Source organism: Penicillium nucicola, assembly GCF_028828085.1.
Source record: "Penicillium nucicola strain IBT 29836 chromosome Unknown utg000002l, whole genome shotgun sequence".
Classification (NCBI taxonomy): Eukaryota; Fungi; Ascomycota; class Eurotiomycetes; order Eurotiales; family Aspergillaceae; genus Penicillium; species Penicillium nucicola.
In genome coordinates, this window is record NW_026643126.1 from 4584976 (window position 1) to 4606660 (window position 21685).

Consider the following 21685-nt stretch of genomic DNA (forward strand, 5'->3'; position numbering starts at 1 on the left):
CCAGACCCAGAGCAAAGGGGAGGGAAGGGCGAATTTCAAGACTCAGGGCCACATTCAATCTTAGCTCCCCCAATGAGTCCTCCGAGATCCCACTGCCCCATTCTTACAAAAAGTGACTTATGCACGTATTGTGGGAATTCTCAATTCAGATTGCTCTTCTCGTTGTACGCCATTAGGCCACTTTAGCAGCCACCCCTATCCCTATCCGCACTACAGATAATTGATGACTACAAATGCTTATAGAACGTATGTCTCGCAATTTGAGCAGTCCAGCCCTAGTCAAAGTCTCATACTGCTCAATGGACACCCTGAAGCTGACACACATGCAGTGTATGACAGGTTGTGAAACCCTGCAGAAGAGCAGTCTCGTGTGTGCACATTGCGCATAAGATCGCGACGTGAAAGATCTGGTGCGAGCTTCCCCAAATATCAAATTTACCCGGTGCCAAACGCTCCGGAATTCGGAACTGCAGATGTTCGTCAGAATTGTCGTTATTCTGGGAATGGAACATGCGGTGAGGGTGCAGACATACCGCGTATAGGCTGACTCCGATGAAATAGAAAGTAAGCTCGAGCAGATACAGTTTCATGCCCGAGTATTGAAGCATGTATTCGAGCCCGTATCGCTGAACTCCATGCAGCAGGGGTATGAGCGATGAGGCGCCAAAAATAACGAAGGCGCCCACCTTCACCTTCCGCCAGCGTGGCGTTTTAAGCAAGGGATTCAAGATAAGAACACCGGTGACAGTACCCGTAGTTAAAATCTAGAATCTAAGTCAGTGTATCATTGAATTAGACCCGGCTGCCAGATCAGGAGGGTGGGGTGCGACGATCGCTTGGAGAGACTCACAAGAGCCCAGTGCAAGTTTTGCAAGCTAGGTTCACAGAAGAATACATAGTAGATACCGGAAGAGAACGTGCCCACTGTCACAATAACAATACCAAGCAGATCCATTCCATGCCAGAATTGTTCTACGTGATGCGAGTGGGGTTGCATCAGGTGGTAAATTGCGCTGAGGACCAGACAGGTCTCCGCACACCAGAAGTAGATTCCAAACATAGTGTAGTCCATTGAAGAGACATTGATAAATTGGGGCTCGGCCAGGTAACGCAGGAGGGCAGTTGCAACGAGTGGTAGGAGTAGAGCCCCGACCAGGTGAGTGTACACATTGCAAGACTCGTTGTGCAAAAAGGTCAGGCTGGTAAAGATCTCCAGATAGTCTGCTTTCGCTGGTCGATAGCCACTCAAGATATAGTTGTTGTCAAACTGCCATTCAGGAAGCTCCTGCCGCATTATGGTTCGCGCTTTAGCCTTTGACTGGCTTGTGAGGTCGTTCGTTATGCTCATATTGACTTTCGCTTCTTGAGTTCTGCTCCTGGCATGATCCTTCTCCCGAGATATATGTGCTGCGCTAAATATGAAGCACAGGAGGAGTAGATGATGGAGACGAGATGAAAGATAGCAAAGGGCTGGGTTGTTGAAAGCAAGGTAGAGAAACAAACGAACGTCGCAAAGAAGCTGGATGCAATAGCAAATAGTTCGCCAGACCCGCAAAAAAGTGATTCTCGAGGTATTTAAGAGCAGAAAGATAATGCCTTGAATTGTAAAGTCAAGGCAATAAGATTAGGCATGAGGGAAATTTCGACCTCAAGACCAAATTGGCACCAAAGCGCGGTTTAATTTCCATACTGAATTCCCTTGAGGGTTTGTTATCACCGTCGACACCAAATATAGTTGTGAGAACTCGCCTTTGGAACGTCGCGTATTGATTTGAAACGCGTATTGACCAATAATTTCTAGCTTGGGATTCGATCTTGATCAACGCAGGCCAAGGAACTAATGGATTCTCAGTCAAAGGTAACGGCTTTCAGTGGTCCGAAGCAAGTGGCTTTGGTGGATGGCTCGGTAAGACCCCTCCATTGTTGCTCTTCTCCAGAAGATGATCTGGTCCTCACATTTCACAGTTTACGACCGTTCTCATAACGTGCCTCAGCTTTTTACTTGAACCGCAATCATGATACCAATATTCTTGATATTGCAGCAAGATTCCATTCATAGTGGAGTATATCAGATAGACGCAGTATCGTTGGATTTGATCACTTTCAAGCACTACATGTGGTGATTCTTTGATAAGTTGTATTACCCTTTGGTGTTGTAACTTTGTGAAGGTGTGATTGTTTCAAATGTGAATAAGATTTATTTCTGCACTATCAATATATTCGTTTATACTGGGAAACCAAATCAAGCGCAAAGATTTGTGACTCGCGAGGTATCACTTCTAAAAGCAAAACATCTCCCAATCACGGTAAGGGCGCCAACCCCGGACAACCAAATTAAGTATGTCTAAATCAATTGCCATATCCATACCGTATGGTGCCTAGTACATGAACTTATTTCAAGTTTGTTCTTAGGAGCTATACTGCTGCTAGAACGTCTTGGTTTATGAAAAAGAGCGTTTGGAAGCGTGTGGAAATCTCGAGCCTCGAAGATTGCGTCCTGATTCAGCTGTGACAAAAGCTACAATGATAACAAAGTCATAAGCCGATTCCAGTCTTGAGTTCAGCAGCACTGGACGCTTCAGTTTGGTTGATGATAATCCACTGATACGATAACGTTATTGCTTCGTTGGACAAAATCAACTTCCAACTACGTGGCACCAATCGAGCCAAGGTGATGACTAAGTAGAAGCAGAATCCTCGCAGCTAAGTCCCTCAAAGGACTCTTAGGATTTTGCGGTCATTCAGATGCTGGTACAGTATAAGAACTAGTTCTCTTCTAATTGATCTTATTTCATCCAATTGATCTTAATTTTACATACATACTGTATTATATCCTGCAGGAACGGATTGTGTGCCCAAGTTCTCCACAATTTGGACACTTTGATGGCGCTTTCTTGATTATTCTTTCGTCTGATAGTTTATTGTTTTGATATGATGCATTATCTTCTGTTGAACTCCTTGATCCATGGTAAATACTCCATCTATCGCATCCCGTAGAGATAGGAATATCTCTATTAGACCGAATAGTAGTGATAGCATATCTATAAGATAGCGCATGCTGCTGTATAGAAGTAAGCAGCTGCTCTCTACTTTCAAAGACTTGCTCCATTGGTGGCTCTTAGGCCTTGACAAGTCCCGCAGCACCGGTGCCGCAGCGGGAGTGCTGCAGCACTGTAAACAGTGCAAACACGACTAATCTCGTGAGATGCATAAGTGATGTAGAAAAGCCTTTTCATTTTGGGTAACGCATTCGGTAAGCGAGTGGTGCACCTCGCCATTATTTCTACTACTATTATTCAATTCTTTCAACCACAACGCGAATCTTCTTTGAAATGAAGCTATTCAGACCTCTCTGGGCACCTATTTCTCTTATGTCCAGGCGTTTTACAAAGACTGCATCGCTGCGGGCGCCTCTTATTGGTCTGATTAGGCGCCGGCGATGTATGGCCCGATCGATTAGCTCTCGCTTCTTCGGCCTCTCCCTCTATACCCAAACGCGTAATAGCTTCTTCGACTAGTAGACTTCCTTCATGCGCTATTCGAGCTTTTGCTCGCTGCCTTTTACGCGTCACTTTTGCGTTGGCAGCAAGCAAATCCTTAATTTGCTGACGCGCAATAGTGAAGCTATGTATCGCTAAATGGCACCCTCTCTCCATTTGGTCTATAGCTTCACTAAGACGCTGAGGGTCATCTATAGCCAGCTTCCGAATAGATGATGCCTGTCTCCGTATATCCTTCACAGTATGAGGCTTTTTCGGGGTGAAGTTTTTGCTTGAATCGCTACCGTGGCTGATCGGTCTAGGCGGGGTGATAAGACGAATGTTGAGCTTCGAAATAACGCGCTCCGGGTCGAATGGAATTAGGCCAGCGCCGGCGAAGCTATTCACAATAGTGTCTAAGCCAAATGCTTCAATTCTTGCGTTTCGATACGCCTCCAAAAAGTCTGATTTGTCGACACGGACCCGGTGAAGCTTCGCTTGCGTCTCGATCGCCTTGCTGTAGGCGCGTTTAATAACCAAAACAGCCGATATTGAGAGGTTGTAGGAGATGAGATGAATGCGCTGGCATACAAATAGGGATAATTCATTATCAGCGCATATCTGATCAAACTGAGGTGTAAGATGGCTGCTATGTCCGTCGAGTATCAGCAGCCGATACCGTCCCTTTCTCCGGCTAGTAGTCGATGGGATAAAGATCTTTTGAAGCCAATCGAGTCCAATGGCATCCGTAGTCCATCCGTTATCACTAACGGCAAAAAGCCAGTCCGTTGGAAGCTTTGTATCGGCAAACCATGACTTCAAAAAACCCTTGCCTTAAAAATGACGCATGGCGACAGCGCCCATCCGGACGCATTTATCGCCTCAATTGTAGTCACCCACTGTCGATTATCTGGCTGCAAGAGAGCCCTCCGACCGTATGAAGTCCGAGTCACTACCTTAGCAGTGGTAATAAGGCCGAGGGCGAAGCCCGTCTCGTCGAAGTTGTAGATATCGTCATCCACGATGCCGTACTTCGCGATCGTACTCTTTACAAAATTGAACCATGTAGAGATCATTTTCACGTCTTCGCATTGAGCTCGCCGGTAATCGTAGGCCCTTGAGAATCGGGTTGAGAGGTCTGGATGCCGTTGGACATAATTGTATACCCATTTCTCGCCGACCGTCTCGGTCGGGTCGGTCCCACGACCCTCGAGTAATAAATTAGCTGCCTCTCGTACAGTATTCGGCCGAGGGGCTGCTCCGCGCTTATCCATTGAGATTATCCATTTCTTAAGAGCTTCTTCTTCTAGCATTGTCAATTTGTGGTTATTGGCGCGGACTTCTTCGCGACTTTTGACACCGGTAAGACGTCGAGTAAGCGTTGTAGCCGATACGTCAAACTCGCGTGCCAACCGACGAATTGGAATGTTTTTTTTTCCTTCTGGAAAGCCTGAACAGCTAATAAGATCCTCCCCTCTTGCTCTATACGTTTTTGAGAACATCGAGAGCGAATTGGTGGCATGGTGGTTGGTTGAAGAAAGAGGTTTAAACTAAAACGCGAGAATGACGCGGGGTGCACCACTCGCTTACCGAATACGTTATAAACAAAAAAAACAACTTTGCTTGGTTGTGACCACATGATTACGTCATCGCTAGTAAGTTAATTAAGTTAACCGAAGCTACCTTTAAACCGGAAAATCACGGTCCTTACTTAACATGTCACATCACGCGTTCCTGGTCATTCTCTTTTTGGTAGCATAATTTGTATATGAACCATTTCAGTAGGCATTCGGGCCTACTTTGGCCGGCCTACAAATTTGAGCAAAGCCAGAATGCCCTGCGGACATCATGACAGCTTGAACAATGTCGAAGCCGCATCATCTATGGATTACGCGGCCACTCATTTTTCGTTGAATTTCATCAGAACTTTTGCGGGTGCGAGTAGCGGTATCGCCTCCAGTATAGTGACCTGCCCCCTGGATGTTATCAAAATGAAATTGCAAGCTCAAGGTGGTTTGCGGCGAGAAACAGCCTCTTCTCTGCTTCCGCGCGCGAATCACGGCTTACTCAGCATTGGCCGACAGGTGTGGCGAGAGAAAGGATTGAGAGGAATGTACCAAGGCTTAGGGCCAAGTGTACTCGCTTACTTTCCTAGGTGGGCTATTTTCTTTACTACTTACCATCGAAGCCATGAAACTTTCGATGAATGGTTTGGTACGTTTATTCGCTTTTAGGCAACGTCCCCGTGACCCTGTGAGCTGAGATTTGTTGCAGGTGTTGGTAGCCAGTGGATGACCTCGTTCATGTCATCGCTAGTAGCGGGCACTTTCTGCATCGTTGCCACCAACCCAATCCTAGTTATCAAAACTAGACTCATGTCGCAGACCAGTGTCTCCAACGGGATATATGCAAGGCCAGAGTGGCAGTACAAGTCAGCATTCGACGCAGCTCGGCAAATTTACTCCAAGGAGGGTGTTTTAGCTTTCTATTCCGGTTTGACACCAGCCCTACTCGGGGTATCCCATCTTACGATCCAGTTTCCTCTTTACGAAAAGATGAAGAGGACATTCACGGGATCAGGGCTTGGGGAGGAGAATGAGGAATCTCACTACAATACGTCGGGAACTCTCATGGCAGCCTCTTTCAGCAAGATAGTTGCGAGCTCGGCGACATATCCTCACGAGGTTATTCGAACTCGGCTTCACATGCAGCAAAGTCTCAAGTCTACGAAACCATCACCACCGTGGCACAGCAGCGTACTTATGACCGCCAGTACAATCTGGCAACAGGAGGGGTGGCGAGGTTTCTATGCTGGTATGAAGACGAGCATGATACGAGCTGTACCAGCCTCGGTGACCACCATGTTTGTTTACGAAAATGTTCTCAATCTTTTAACGACACTTAAACTCAATAGTGAAAGAAAATTGGAGAAAGCAAGCTTATAATTAGCAGCAAAGTTCGTAGTTCTTTGAAATAAACTTGGTTCGTTTGGTCTACAAAGAGCCGGTGCAAAACGTATGCATGGAATGAACAGACACTGATGGCAGACATCTCTTCTCGCCGCAGTGCGGAGTATGACGCTAGAGCCAGCTGTATTTTATAGTCTGTTCTCGATGGCGTAGAAGACTAAATAAGGCTGGTTCATCTTACAACTCATAGTGAAGGGTAAAGAAACGCGACCGAGCAGCCGAGAGGGTGTAGATTAGTTCTAATACAAGGAGTATGTCATAGAATCATGTGCAGAGAAGTACCAAGGTAGAAAGTGCTGGACCCAATAGAGTATCCTTATGTAGTCTAGGTGACGGTAACATTGCCGCTTCGGGAAGTGATCGGCTCCTAGAGCATCTGCTGAGTTAGTCACGGTGCCGCCCTGAGCTGCTCACCAGCGACCCTGAGCAGCTCACTGAGCAACCTGATCGCTCACCCCGAGGCTCAGTCTGGTCGGTCCATTGAATGCCGTCTTGCCTCTGTATCCATTCGATTACTTCGATAATAACCGCCCTACTGCCTACTGGTTCCTGGGAGCGCAAGCTAGAAAATGACGTGTCCTCGCGTTGCTATAGTAACTTTCTCTCAGTCTTTGAACTTCTAGTTGTTCGGCTTGACCACTTTCAACCTGCGTAAGGTTGAACACCTCATCATACCTGCAACTGACTGTACGATTGACCGTACCATCCGCTCTTTCACAATGCAGGCCCTACCCCTCGGTCCGTACAACAAATCCGAACATGAAATCCCTCATTCTCCTGATATTCTATATCCGGGAGTTGGCTCGTTCCCAGGACCATCGTACACTGCCACAATCAGGCAATGATTCTCGCGTGCCTTGCCATAGGCCTCTAATGCATTCACACGCCGTGCTATGCAAAATAGAGCACTAAGTCATCGACCTCAGCCGAAGAAGTTCGCGAAATGGTCTACATCGTGCTCATGCTCCTGGGATCACCTCCTTCAGTTGATCCACAACGAAGCAGAACTGTTTCTGATTGGCCCCGGCAAGGGTCGTGCAGTTGCACTGATAAGGTATGCCGTCTGAATCCCATTTTGTGTCGACTATAGAGCCGAAATCTGTGCTGATCATATTACATTACGTTAAGTAGTGCAGCAGGTGTAAAGAGGCATTGATACCTGAAATATAAATTGTGTCAAGGACACATTCTTCCTACGTTTTCTTGCATATCCTCTCAAATCCAGTCTCGCTATATTTCACTCCAACTCTTGGCTATCCAGATATCCTTGCTTTCACCATGGTCACACTGAATCATCAGAACTTCTGGCAGCCGCCAAAAACGGAATCCCCGCAAAGGTGTTCTTCCATATGTTTTGAATCACGTCAAGGCTCTCCTTCGTGGCAACCACTACGGGATACTTTGATCCCTTATGCCAGCCCTCTTCGCCAGAATACTGAGCAAAGAGATTTGAAATCTCGGTGGACACAGCCTGTCGAAGCAGCTCATGATCTCAGGGATAGTTTCCATCCTATCTCAAGAATCTGTCAGACCACTCCATTGTCTGCGGTGTCTCATTTCGTTGACTACTCTGCACTGGGCATGCTGCCGGGAGCAAAGTGTTGAGTATGACGTTCAGCGTAAAGGGCCTCGAATCTCGTTTGTGCTATAGTGTTAGGTCGCGGATTCTTTGATGAGGTATATGTTATAATATTTGCTTAGTAGGCCGACCATCGGGATTCGTCGACAATAAGAGGGGTGTCTGGGACCAGGAACAACGCCGGCGGTGTGTTGAATGCTCAGTGCACTCCATGGGCACGATACGGGCTCCATGGTTGATAAGGAAGAAGATTTCCTAGTGCTGAAAGTAAGATTTAGTCCATTGTTCTGCGGTTATATCAAGCAGATCTGAATGATCCATGTGACAGACCACCGAGTGGGTCAGCGCATCTTGCCCGTCGCCTTGGGGGGCACCCCCGGCAATTGGAAATTGCCTCGCCGACCCCCATAAAGGGGGTCTCTAGGGGACCCCGCCCCCCGGCTCGAGGGCGCTTTGGAACGGAATCAGAACATGCGCTTGTGCCTTTGTGGTAGGATAAAGCCTTTCTGTATATCAAAATCAAACCAACATGGCATACAGACGTGGTTCGTAAGGATTAAACGGCTAGAGACCCGCATCCTGGCAGCGGCGTGGGGACCAGAACGCAAATCAATACTCTTGGCCTCACGTGTCACAGTCCGAATATGAGCTCACTGGCATGGCCAATTGCGTGTAGGTCGTCTACAAAGACTCGTACAGGAATCGGCGCTGCATCATTTATCGGGCATAAGAGCTTCATAGCTGGCAGAGCGCGTAGCAGGTTGGTTAACTCGGATCTTCAGGTAGTATCTTACTTCACGATAGTATACTCATGAAGGCAATCCCTGCGACTATTGACGAGGCTGGTTGACTACGTTCATGTCACACATGTGTAGTCTCAGCAAGACATCAATGATATATCCGCCTCTATCCATGGGTCATTACTAGTAGCCCCTAAATCATAGAACGACGCCCAGAAAATATATATGAGAGCTGAGAATGGCATATGTAAAGAGAATGCACAGTACAAAAATTTCGCTTCGAATACTTGCAGTAAATAGTAGAGATGGGTTTTAAAGGCATCAATTAAGATGTAATAATCTGATCATTCATAAGAAACCTCTCCGCCTTCACACACTGAACGACGGAGTCCTCCAATACGATTGTACAATCCTAACACAGATAGGTTCGTTGTCGCGTTTTCCGTCTTGCGAACTTGCCCTGCGCACTCAGTGTGGCTTTCTCGAACAAGCGGAGGGTGACGAACCTGCCGGGTGGAAGCAACTTCCAGGGAAGGCCTTCGCTGACCAACTTCAGTAGAGTTCGCCACCGCCTTCAGGAATTCAACTGTGACTTCGGGGGAAAGGATAGCGTCGCGATAATTAATCATCGAAGGGGACACCTCATGATGAAGTTTCCCAGACTGATCAATATAAATGAGGGCAAAATGGGTAGTATTCTGAGCAGAGGTAGAATAGAATGGCGCCTGGCTCGCCATGCTTGCTGACTTTGTCAATTCGCCGCTGTGCTGGAAATTCACCAGAGTGAGGCCAGGTCACACATAACATACATGTATAGGGGGGTTTGAATGAAATATTTCGTAGAGACAGGTTTCGAGCTCCTGTCGCAAAGATGGGGGACGAAGAGGGTTTTGCTTGCGTGTTCATGATGGATGCAGCAAATATCCTGGGGACAGCTGAGTTATTACTACAGTTACGGAAAAACATTACTCCGACAACAAGGAGTTATGATAGATCAACTCCGCCTTTTGGCTCGCAAAGAACGCCGATCCTAACAGCTATGCAACTGCCGATCAGCAGCAAGGGTATGATGATGACTGCCAAGAAATAGAGAAATAGACACAACCGTTGTTTCGTTACGCTTTGGGTAATTGGGGGTTTCGCAGTGGAAGTTTCCATGAAATACTCTAATCGCGATATTGATTGGCTAACACCAAGACCAACCTGCCTTTAGGATGATGATATGTTGTCTTAAGCCAAGGCTCACAAAGCTGGATACGAGAGGCCCAGAGCAATCGAAAAGCAACTCTGTTGAAACTCAGATAGCTAAATTGTCATTTCTACGTACATTTTCATCGTATAGTCCTAGTATTGTCCTACAATAAGCTTCTCACAAATAAAATAGTCTCTCTGTATTTTCATTGGATGCATGAATAGGCACCTTGAATTCTGCTCTTTGCAGGCTTGTTTTCACTCGTTGCGCGGAAGAATGAAAGTCAACAAGATTGTTTATCCAACGTTGAGTGACAGAATGCCTCCCACGATGCCAAAAGTCCCAAACAGTCCGATCAATGTGTGTGCCTCTCTACTCTCAACAGGAAATAAAATGGGTTTGCACGTTGGAAATGCAGTTCAGCGTTCGTACAGCTGAAACACTACAATGGGGAAATACTCATGTTCACCCAGTCGTCCGCGAAGTGCAACTTTTATCTTTAGCATCAGAATCTCACGCAGACGCCCTCAGATAATTTCATACACCAATCCCATTCCAGTGGCCCACTTCTTATCTGCTTTCGCGCATCTACATCGTCAGAGACTAACCTGTGGGTTGGTCAGAAGATTTTGTTAAAGGAACGCCTTGATATCGCCCTTGATGCTACAAATACTGAAACTTCCGCTTCTCTCATACGCTTACAGGTCGGTTTGTATGATGACTACGATGGCCATTTGCGAAGATACTGAACAAAGCAGGAAGCATTTTTCTCATGCGGATCACTCCTCAAAAATCCCAGTCACCAAAGTCCCTTTCATATATTCGAAGACTGAAGAGCTCGTTTGGAAGTGGGAGCAGTCAAAGCTCTGTGGCCAGAGTATTAACGTCACTCTCACTTCCACCATAATCCCACCAGCCCATTCAGTAAACAAAGCTGATAGCCGGGGAGAATGTGTATCCATGGAGAATGGCGTCATTCATGTCTTCCCTCAAGCCCAGCTCAGCAATCTGGAACCGCATGACTATCAGATTGGGATTCTGCAGACAGCGCATTCAGCCAATTTGAAGATCATTCTTCTCGGTTCAAAGAAAGAAAAACAAACAAGCCGTCTCAGGAAAGGCTTCTCTCGCTTTCAACGTCCTTTGATGCAGAGAAGCGATTTTTCTTCCAACCGCTGGTCAACCGAATTCTGGATATCTGACTCGGTCGTTGTTGATTCAAGATCCACCGAATAGGCTATATCGGTACTTAGGACTATGCTTCAAGACAATCGTGTAGAGGCAGCGTACGTCTGTGTCGGCCTTCCAGTTACAATCTTCGGGCCATTATTCAACACGCTGGTCTTAAAATGGAACGCGAGCGCAGCTTCTTTTGAGTACTCTAACGGGTTTATCTAGATATATTCCACCCTGGACCCGGCAAACTTTACGATTGATGCGCTTGACCCTGCCAGTCTAACCAATGACTCACTTTCCTCCCTGCTGGAACGAATGAACGGTAAATCATGGCTTGCTAGGGCAAAGCTTATGTTCAGACTCGAAATTTCGAGCAGAGAGAAAGCGACTATTCTTGCTGAGCTATTGGAAGTTTCTCATATACATGCAACCTCTTCTTATAAGCCCATCACTCACTGTTAGGACCTGCATAGAAGCTGGAGGATGGTACTACTGCTGCTGTTATCCATTTTTGAAGTATACGCTACCAAATGAATGATAAGACGAGTATTTCAAATCTTGTGATAGCTTTACTTTGTGATTGGACCGTCACACTCACAATAGAGCCAGAAATATCTTGTAATGGTCTTCACCATACATCCTATTGGAGGAACTTTAGACTAGGAACCAAGTGCCACAATTAGATGTAGCAAGCCTTATTAATGGATCTGCAATATTAGTACGTAGAAGGAATCATAAAACGCAAATGCTGTGATATAGGTGCGGTCTTATCGAATCTACATTAGATCGAAACAATTCAATAAAACAGCTCGGAGACATGTTCGCTACGACACGACCGCCTTCCTCGGAAAAGATGTTTTTGCGTCTTAGATAAGTCCGATCCAGACTACATCGATAGGCAGAACGACTAGGTCCATTGAAAAGTCTGGTGTGAGAGCCCGAAGGGCGGGCTGTCACAACAGTTTCCATGGTCGCCGTCGCTATCCACGGTCACCTTGATCGTCTTGACAATGACAATCACTGCCCAATTTAATAGGCGGGCATACGACATCTAAAAAAGCCTCGCTGGACGTTGACTGGGCTCAACTTTGGAAGTATGGGATAATGAACAACCGCATAATATTACAGCGATTTGATCAGTGTATACTTGTGGTTCAACGTTGATCGTAGACTAGACGAGCCTCATCTTATGCAATAGATAGCGTTTTTCATGTTATCGGTGATGCTCATTTCAATCGTCAATCGTTAACCCGTCATCTCAGTCCGCGTTGTACAAAGAGACCTTCCCATCTTTTTCGCCAGCAGCATGATTACCGCATCAATATTGCAAGGTGCTTTCGACCACCCTTGCAGAAGCACTGGAACGCCCTGGTTTAGCTTACCGATAGAACTTGAGATATAAACCTGTTGGGATCCAGTATTGCCTCGACTCAAAGCATGTCCCGCCCTGTTTTAAAGTTTGTCGAGTGGCTTGCCAGGGCTCCTATCCAAGATAAATTCGGTCTTTACGGGCTCCTCACTCTTTTATGCTGGATATCTTATAGCCTTAGACTCCGATTCAGCTATTTACCACTGAGGTTACAACGCACCGTATCCTGGAGACGCTTCTTCCGGGCGCCAACACCAGACGTGCTCCAGTCGCTGGATATCCCGTTATACTCGCAAGGGGGCATACTTGCAACCCTAGTGATTGCCAACGTCATTGTAATCACCTTTCATGCTCAAAGCTGGGCGGATATGCATAGGCGAGCCGGATGCCTAGCGGTCACACACCTTGTTCCCCTCTACTCCGGGTTGAGCTTCAGTCTTCCGGCCCACATCTACCGTGTCGAACGAGGCACGTTTCAATAGGCCTATCGGTGGCTAGGCCGCATTTGCGTGCTGCATTACCTTCTTCATGGGTCCATCTTAATCACAATGGCTCGAAATACCATGTTTGGAGCTCCCCTCGTCATTCCACTCCTGGTACGTGAAGCGCCACAGAGAACGGCAGCCTTCCTATTTCCCGTAGTAACTAGTAGTGGCTAATATAGAACAGGCCGGATACAGTCTCATCTCAATTATGCCTTAGACGCTTGCTAGAATTCTTCGACGGTGGCCGCAACTCGGCCTCGAGGTCCATTATGTGCTAGCTTCGATCGCCACCGGCGCCCTTTTCTACCATTTGATCGACCGAGCATCATCCTACCGCTGGGTTTTACTAGGTGGTATTTGCGCTAGATGTGCCTAGAGTGCCGTCACTTGCCTGCACAGCATGTGGGTCCATAGGTCGTGGCGTATCACCGCTCGAAAAGCCCTCGCGCGGTCTTCCAACCGGCTGTTATGGCTTGATGTTGTGGTTCCAGTACAGTGGGTGGCTCGACCGGGGCAGTATATACAGCTCTGGATGCCACGCTTGGGGGTAAGATCCTGCTTGCAGCTTCCTGCATTTCACGTGGCTTCGGTGGCTACAGTGCAAAACCACCCAGAAGCACCAACTCGTCTGCTACACATAGTGACCCGACCTAGGCAGGGTGTGACTAGTAGGATCGCGCAAGCTGCTGATCGTGCACACTCAACAATTCATTTTCCAGTGTACGTGCTAGGTCCTTACGGGCACCCACCTTACCTAGGACAGTACAGGACCGTCGTGTTTATACTTGAAGACATTGGACTCTTCCGTGCGTTGCCGTTCATACGACACCTCGTTAAAGAAAGCCGAAGCCGGAAGAATACGGTGCGACGGCTACAAGTTTTGTGGCAAGTTAAGCTGCAGAATTTCAGTAGGTGTTTCTTTCTTATCAGATGCTTTTCGATGCCATACGCTTACCGAAATAGACCATCCCCATTGGGTGGGGGATGAAATCTCGCAAATCCTCGAGGTTAACCGTATGTTTGACCGAGACGATTGTCCCGAGCATAAACATCGAGATAACCGGGGATTTGATGTGAGTAAATTCCTTTCTGCTGAGTTTTTGACAATATATCGGCCTGACCTAATATAGATCCTGCAATTTACTACGCATATTCTAGGCACGCAGCCCGCGGACCAAATTCGTTACCGCAACCGAACGCGCTTAAAGTACCGTTTCCATCCCATTGATATCGAAAAGGAGCTGGCACGTTTTATGGACGGTAGAGGTGGAAAACCTACGATTTCTGGTGTGACTGTTTATACCCTTTGGATTATGCCAACGCTGACTGGTCTTAGTATGCGCAAGCAACCCATTACGCGCAGCAGTACGCCGTGTCGTTCATCCCACAAATGCTTTTCGGTTGATTGACCTGGACCTTGAACCCTCTGGCAAGTGGTGGACTGGCGATGACCCTTTCGACCATGCAAAATCAGACAGGATGACGGCCTCAAGGCGAGCAGAATCTTGCAGTGCTGGTTAGGTTTGGAGCCCACTTGGACGCCGGCCCCCATCCCTGTTGCATATGCAGTTTCTAAACAGTCCGCGCGGCTCTCAGGAGAAACATTGGTCGAAACCAGACAATCCTAGCAAGGCGATGAGTCGGCGGTTGGGGGCCAGAGTGCCAATCACAGAAAGTGGATTCGGCAGAAAATCATGGAAGGTGTCCATGGCCACAGGCGGTGAAAGATATCGGATCGGATAAATACACTGATCTTGCTAGGCTCATTCGGAGGTAGATCTGGATCGACTGGCGGACTACGCTGAGCCCACATTGACCGTGCAAAATCTGCTTTAGTCATGACCACTATTACGTGAATTCCTCGGATTTGGTTCATTCAGCACGTGTCGCTTGTTTGTACTAGAGATGTGAGATATATATACAAGATAGGCTCTCGCAAAGACATCCCGAGCCGGGCAGGCAAAGAATAGCCTCAAACAATGGCACTAAATTTATCCTCACGGTATATTCTATCTCACCCTGCACTGAGATGTGAAAGAGCAATAATGGCATTATAGGATAGGGTGGAAACCATAGGAATTGCTTGACTATGTGACAGTGACATCAAAAATAGTAGGGATGCACGCCGCCGGCCAAGTCGCTGACTCGGACCCAAATTAACTCAAATTATACAATCCTCATCCTTTTTGACTACACCGTGCACTATTTTGACCCTGACCTCGAACCGATCTGTGGGCTACAGTCTACTGTTGCTAGTTCTTTCGAGGTCCTCAGCTAGCGCTTGATCGAATCGGTTCCTAGAAACTCAAAGGGCAACATGCATTTGAAACGGGAAATAGATTCATAGAACAAGATAATGGAGATGACGTGCATTTGCATTTTTACTACTCTACGCCAGTTATTGTCCTTTTAATAGAATCAAGTTGAACAGTTGAAACCTGGTGCCACCGTTCATCTCGAGCGCCAGAGTCACTCATAGCCAGCGTAGCCAAGTGGCCACCCTTCAGGGCTTAGCTGCCCGCAGAAATCAGGGTTATAGAAAGTTCCTGTCTTATCTAGAGTAGCCACATACCGATTGCGGCCCCCGCGTTTGCCGTGCGTTTGATAGTGGGCATTCAGGGCGTCGCGTCGCGAAAACCTGCGTTGGCACCCAGGGACCTAGCAGACATGAGGTTTCGCCCCTGAATGATTTTTCAAGTGACGGTTCAAACCTTTTTGGAGTTTGAATTGGCGCTTGCATCCCGAAACCGCGCAATTGAAATGCCGCCGTCGGGTGCTGGGTTGTAAACCTCCCTGATCAAGGTTGGAGAGATCTTGTGTGGAGATTGGATTAAGTGTCTGTGGGATCACTTGGCACGCTTCTACAGCCTGCATATTCCGGCAAATGTGCTGCCCTCCAAGCTGCTCTAGCCAGGAGTCATTGGTATTCGGTGAGGCTAGCAAGGGGGTTCCGAACGCATTAGGCACAATGTGAGGGTGGCCAGGGACAGAACCCGAAATTGGCAGGTATCGAAGCCAGCAGAAAACAGGACGCCATCCGCAATGGCTGGAACCTGGATCCATTGAGCAACTCATAGGTTGAGAAAAGTGACCATGATTTCTGCTTTGGATGGTATGTTATTGGTATGTCGAGCCCTGAGGACGAACTTCACACTCTTGATTCTGGGGAAACTCCAAGCTAGGCTGTTCAATGGGTACTGTAACAACATGTTCAGCTCCCCGACGTCAGGGCCGTCAAATTCAACGTCCACAACCACAATCGCGATCACATCAGTCCGGGCTACTGGTTCGTCACTCCTTACCTTCACATCGAGCCCAATGCGCCTTCGAGACTATATGAGCAGTACAAGATTGGCCCCCATATCTACGATGGGGGCGGTGTGCGTTTTCCCTTTCCCCGCGACACATCCTGCGATATATCTCAGCTGACTGTGCGGATTAGCGCTTGATTTGGAGCGGGGCTCAGGAGTTCGATAATCGGAATGCTTTCGATTTCAAAGTTGTGAAAAGCTTGTCCTCCGAGCCTCAACTCTCGTTTATTCTGAATCATGTTTCTGATGGCGCTGTGGAATCGGGGTACGGCATGATCTTGACGAATGATTATAAGGTGCAGCGCAAGTTGCCTCTGCGACGTGATTTGGGGATTTTCGATATTCACGAATTCAAGATTCGTGAGGATGGTAAAACTGCGCTGGTCACGGTCTACCTTTCTCATGAAATCATCCTGCAAGACTTTGGTCGGCCTGCGGAAACTATTTGGTTGGAAAGTGGTGGCTTTGCTGAGCTTGATATCAACACCGCCGAGATCATTTAGTGGTGGGACTCCTATAACCGCATTCCTCTCCCCGAGGGTGCCCATTACTCCCCAAGTTCGCCGGTGGAGGGACACCCAGGTTGGGATTATGTGCACATCAACTCGGTTGATAAGAACGAGATTGGTGATGACTTAATCTTCGCGCGATTCACCATTACCATCTTTCTAATTTCCGGCATCGATGGGAACATCATATGGCGACTTGGCGGGAAGTATACCGATTTCCAACAAGATTTCGTATTCTCGAAGCAGCACGATGCGAAGTTTGTGGAATCCAATGGCACGCACCACATCGTCTCTTTCCTGAACAACGCGTCAGACGAGGAATTCAACGAGGAGAATGTATCTTCGTCTCTCTTCGTCGAGTTGGACACCAGCGTCGTGTCTTTCACTGCCCGCGCCATTCGCCGCTACAACCGTCTCGACCGCGAACTATCGAGACTTCTCGGCAACACCCAGCTCCTCCCCAACGACCACGTCTTCACCTGCTGGAGCTAAGGAGGCTACATCGCCGAGCACACTTCTGAAGGAGAGGTTGTGATGGAAGCCCACTTCACCTCCCCGCGCTACTCTTCCTACCGCGCCTACAAATTCGAGTTCACAGGGCGCCCAAGCGCACCGCCCGACATGGTCGCCTCCGTCTACGGCACCGAAGAGACCAACATGGTAACCAAATTCTGGGTCAGCTGGAACGGAGCCACGGACGTCGCGGAATGGCATTTCTATGCCCAGGCCTCTGATTTCCACGCACCCGTCTTCGTCGGCAAGACTCCCCGCGTAGATTTCGAAACCATGTTCATTGGCGCCGGATACTTGAACTGAGTGACTACCAAAGCAGTCGATGTCAACGGCACCGTGCTCGGCACATCTGAAGTCCAGCGCAGCACTGCTCCCGACTGGAAGTCCACTGGATAAAAAGGCCATAGCAATCCGTTGCCCATCAAACCATCCACCATCTACCAAGAAGCCGATACTGTTGGCGACTTCATGGCCGACCAGGGTGGTCGCGCTTCATGAGCAGCCATCGATACCCAAACTCAAAAGACCATCTCGGCCATGAACGATACCTACGAGACCATCCGTAGTATTGGCGCTGCTTTCTCTTTCATCCTCCTGCTTTGTGTCTTCTGCGGTGTCGTCGCGAGCTACCTGGTCATTCGCGGGTGGCGCGTCCGTCTATATCAGCGTCTGGGCATGGAGTCCGGGCTCGCTGAGGAGAGGGCGCGTCTCAGCCCGCATGAAGATTGAGCTCTTCATTCCGCTCTTCAAGCATATATTGTTCATTTGATGGAGTTGTGGATATTTTTTGTCTGGTTGTTGGATGGTTCCAGCCCTTTGTGTATATATAACTTGCTGGATTCGCCAATCACCTAGTCATCCCAGGTTACAGGTGTGCCTTTTTATGCGAACAAGCTGACTGCCGTGCGTGAGCTTGGCTAAATTGTTCATGTTAATGAATAGGGAGAACATATTGCATCTACCTGAAAACACTTGGAAACTTGTAGCCCATGTAGCTAGGGTTTAGTGTTGAACCAACATACCCGAGTCTTGTTTAAACGAAAAGTTGCCTACAGAGTACAGTCTGCATAGCTCGAAATAAAGATGGCCCCGGGGAAAAAGGTTCCAAGGTTGTTGCATTGGTGCCACATGGCCTGGCCCCACTTCATGGTTCGTACCAAGTCTCTCTTCTCTTCTCTTCTTCTCTTCTTCTTCTTCTCACGCATTTTTCTACATTGATTTTGTGCCTGTTCTTCGGCTTAGGCTTCGTAGTCTCTACTCTATCACTGTCGATTTTCTAAGCGCCGAAAAGCAAGTTTAAACAAGAAGATAAAAGACCACACGGGTCAACATCATGCCTAGGAGGGGTCAAGGTGGCTTGGCTGTAGCTGAGCGATTAGCGAAAGAAAGCGGGCTCCCTGAGGAACACTCACGTCCTCGGGTTCCATTCTAGTCACCTCGCTCATTTTATTGGCTATATGTCACTTTAGTACATGCGGCTAGTAGAGCATGAGTGGATTATCGCTCCATGTCTGCAGCTGAAGACCATTTTTGACAGAATCGAGATTTTACTAGTCTCGGCCATAACAAGAGAAAATGTCGATGCAATTTTATAGATCAACCTTGGAAGATAATAAGAGTGTATTCTTCAGGATTAATAGTTGAAGATCCATGGATATGGTTTCTTTGTTTGCCGGTTCCAGGATTCAAAGTTCGCGCACGAGCTGAAGATTGCCGATCCCCCTCCACAACCTTCCGAGTGTTGCGGTAGCGAGCTGAGACTCGAACACGCCATCGGTCCTAGCGAGATGATAGTCCACTTGGTGCATCATGGATCGCAGATCATGTGGTTACTACATGAAGGCCTATAAATTCAGTCAGACACTGTGAGAAATAGAAAACTCCCATTCTCCTCTCACCCTTCCTGAACAACCTGCGTCTTGCCGACAGCCATTAAACAGCCTACACTGAAACTTGTCCGAAGTACATCCTGACAATATGAAATTTGTCGACGGCCCATCTTCCTCGGCTTGGGACAGTCGTCCTATATATGATGCCTTAGGAAAATGGGTAATTCTCTATTTGAACGACCACAAATTTTATTGGGCCTACGGTGACGGCGGAGAACCTACAGAGTTTTGGCGTCGAAAGAATATTCGGTGGGGTATTTACCGAGGCCTTGTCGACACTTGGTCCCGCGATTATCATATTTACGAGGCCGATATCGATTTTGATGAGGTATGAGGTGAAACACATGCGTCTGATATGTATTGAGCTGATGAATATGTCAGGCGGAGAGTACACTGGGCTCAGGCAACGTCTGGGCGTTCAATTGGGACGAGTACAATGAATACGGCACCTTCATCAAAGATAATAACGCGAATTTTATGTACGCCCGTGGCCCGTGAAAGGCTGGGGAATCGTGTGAGAAATCAGCCACAATTTGGATCAGTCCTATCACCTTGGAGGTATCATGTATTTGACAAGTCCTCTCTCAATTAATCCGTCGTTTTCGGTATAACACACTGGTAATAGTAGTCTCTTTGAGCGAGCACAAATAGACGGTATTTCACTTTTAATCAATCAAAGTACACAATCCATAATTTTGGTTAAACCCATCATTTCGGCTTCAGTATAGTACTTACGGAGTACACGCTGTCCTATTTGTAGTTCAGCACAAGGCGCTAGAGGATCGGCGCCCTCTGACCATCAGTCTCGTCTAATTCGCTAGTCTCTTCATCTTCACCCTAACATCGACTACACTTCCTCATCTCCCAGCTCTCTATCACCTGTGTGCTGCGCCGTTGCGCGCCAAATGCATTTCATTGAAGAACATTTCCCCGAAAAGACCCCTGAGTCCTAACTCAATTGAGACAGACTGTTGCAGATCAATAGATCGGGACCATGAGCCTCAGACCAAGCTTTGACGGGCCAGTTGCTTTCTGAGACGCTGCCAAACACCGGACGTCGGGGATTAACGCATCGGTCCTCGCGGTTCTTGCGGTCCTCCAAACGCTATGTCAGGGCTACTGCGTCACTGCATCATTGCGCGGGAATACCAGTCTGGCGCAAGAGGCGGTATTGAAACCGGGAACAAAGCACATTCATTCCCTTTCCCGCTTTGTCTCCCAACGTGAATATGTGCGGGCGGCTCGGTTGGACGCGGAAATTTTTTTTCTCAACGCAATCTGCCCCCACACCGGAGCTGAACCCAAGCTTGGTGATGGTACGGAGTATCACGAAATGTGCACAAGACAGTTTTTCTTGAGGGCTCTGTCAATGGCTCTTTTGTATTCCAAGAGTCAGTTCCGGGGTGTCCCGTGCGATTGGCCGATTGATGCGCGCAACACTTCGATATTGTTTCACGACACGGTGGAAGCTCAGGATCTTCTCCAAAAAAAGTAGAGACATACCCCTCATCTCCCCTCACAACATGACCCACACATGGCCTCGAACCAGACTTGTTGGCGTGCCAGAGGTGGCCCAAGGGAATCCTTGACACATCTCGGAAATAAAAGTGGCAATATTCCCGAGAAAATTATTCCCGAAGATTCTTTGGGTTTAGGATTAGGGGGTTATTGAGATCATATGGAGATATCAAGACTGTTGAACCTTATATTTCTTTTTTCGCCATCTCGGTTGCTTAGTTGATGTGATCCACGGTCGCGCGAGCGACCCCACCAAAATTGAGGAAATCTTCAAATTTTAATCACTGTTAAACCCATGATGATAACATTAATCTAGCTATTGAACACGTGTAGGGCATTGAGAATCTGTAAGACCTTTGCTTCTATCTTCATCCCCAACAACCACATCATCCTCACCACCCTCTAGACCCCCAAAGATACCTTTCTGAGTACTAAACTTGTGTTTGGTCCCTCGCTTTTTGGTCTGTTTCTTGTTGGTAGCCTCCAATTGAGTACAGCGATTCTGGAGAAAAATGTGCTGGTGGACCACTTTTATATTCATCTCGTATCTTATTGGTCTCCCTTTTTGTTGGTAAGAAAAGGATTTCAGACGAAGATTGTAGACCTTTTTGGATCGGAGATTGTGATTTTGTGAGGTTTGAGAGGTTCCAGAGATAGTTTGGATCACTATCGCTGCCGGAAGAGAGTGGTCGCTGGGAGAGGATCTCCAGAGCAGAAAGAGAATCCAAGTGCACGTTTAGCTTTTAGAAGACTTTATCAGCATCAAATGGTGCTATCCAATAGCCCAAAGCTATTCTGAATAGTGGAAGTCTTGAAAGCACCCATTCTCACATCTGCGATTAATTCAAGGAAATCTTCCTTGTCGATAGTGTTGACTCCGCTCCGCATCAAATTTGAAACCGCTCCTCGGCTGTAAGCAGGCCAATGATTACCCACAGTAGAGGGTGTAGTTTTTC

At 47.6% G+C, this 21685-nt stretch overlaps 8 protein-coding genes across 8 annotated transcripts; 6 read left to right on the top strand and 2 right to left on the bottom strand.

Annotated features, from left to right (window-relative positions):
• Nucleotides 1-296: 296 nt before the first annotated feature.
• On the bottom strand, nt 297-1348 carry N7511_003518 (hemolysin III family protein; the record flags this gene model as incomplete). The annotated part of the gene is made up of 3 exons (XM_057125943.1): nt 297-467; nt 534-764; nt 851-1348. The coding sequence occupies 3 exons, from the start codon at nt 1346-1348 to the stop codon at nt 297-299; spliced, it is 900 nt and encodes a 299-aa protein (XP_056988102.1).
• A 3963-nt stretch (nt 1349-5311) lies between these two features.
• On the top strand, nt 5312-6424 carry N7511_003519 (uncharacterized protein; the record flags this gene model as incomplete). The annotated part of the gene is made up of 2 exons (XM_057125944.1): nt 5312-5693; nt 5754-6424. 2 exons carry the CDS (start codon nt 5312-5314, stop codon nt 6422-6424), a joined length of 1053 nt encoding a protein of 350 aa, XP_056988103.1.
• Nucleotides 6425-10880: 4456 nt separating this feature from the next.
• N7511_003520 (uncharacterized protein) lies at nt 10881-11440 on the bottom strand (the record flags this gene model as incomplete). The annotated part of the gene is given in 4 exon segments (XM_057125945.1): nt 10881-10997; nt 11144-11219; nt 11250-11353; nt 11369-11440. Coding segments are annotated over 4 exon segments (369 nt in total), but the record flags the coding sequence as incomplete, so codon positions are not given.
• A 1612-nt stretch (nt 11441-13052) lies between these two features.
• On the top strand, nt 13053-13365 carry N7511_003521 (uncharacterized protein; the record flags this gene model as incomplete). Its single annotated transcript, XM_057125946.1, has 2 exons — nt 13053-13100; nt 13207-13365. The coding sequence occupies 2 exons, from the start codon at nt 13053-13055 to the stop codon at nt 13363-13365; spliced, it is 207 nt and encodes a 68-aa protein (XP_056988105.1).
• Nucleotides 13366-13389: 24 nt separating this feature from the next.
• N7511_003522 (NADPH oxidase family protein) lies at nt 13390-14510 on the top strand (the record flags this gene model as incomplete). The annotated part of the gene is made up of 4 exons (XM_057125947.1): nt 13390-13897; nt 13953-14062; nt 14120-14276; nt 14326-14510. The coding sequence occupies 4 exons, from the start codon at nt 13390-13392 to the stop codon at nt 14508-14510; spliced, it is 960 nt and encodes a 319-aa protein (XP_056988106.1).
• Nucleotides 14511-16204: 1694 nt separating this feature from the next.
• Nucleotides 16205-17625, top strand: N7511_003523 (uncharacterized protein; the record flags this gene model as incomplete). Its single annotated transcript, XM_057125948.1, has 4 exons — nt 16205-16369; nt 16432-16802; nt 16860-17280; nt 17320-17625. Coding segments are annotated over 4 exons (1263 nt in total), but the record flags the coding sequence as incomplete, so codon positions are not given.
• Nucleotides 17626-17859: 234 nt separating this feature from the next.
• N7511_003524 (uncharacterized protein) lies at nt 17860-18051 on the top strand (the record flags this gene model as incomplete). Its single annotated transcript, XM_057125949.1, has 1 exon — nt 17860-18051. One exon carries the CDS (start codon nt 17860-17862, stop codon nt 18049-18051), a length of 192 nt encoding a protein of 63 aa, XP_056988108.1.
• A 1248-nt stretch (nt 18052-19299) lies between these two features.
• On the top strand, nt 19300-19709 carry N7511_003525 (uncharacterized protein; the record flags this gene model as incomplete). Its single annotated transcript, XM_057125950.1, has 2 exons — nt 19300-19539; nt 19593-19709. 2 exons carry the CDS (start codon nt 19300-19302, stop codon nt 19707-19709), a joined length of 357 nt encoding a protein of 118 aa, XP_056988109.1.
• Between the last annotated feature and the right edge of the window lie 1976 nt (nt 19710-21685).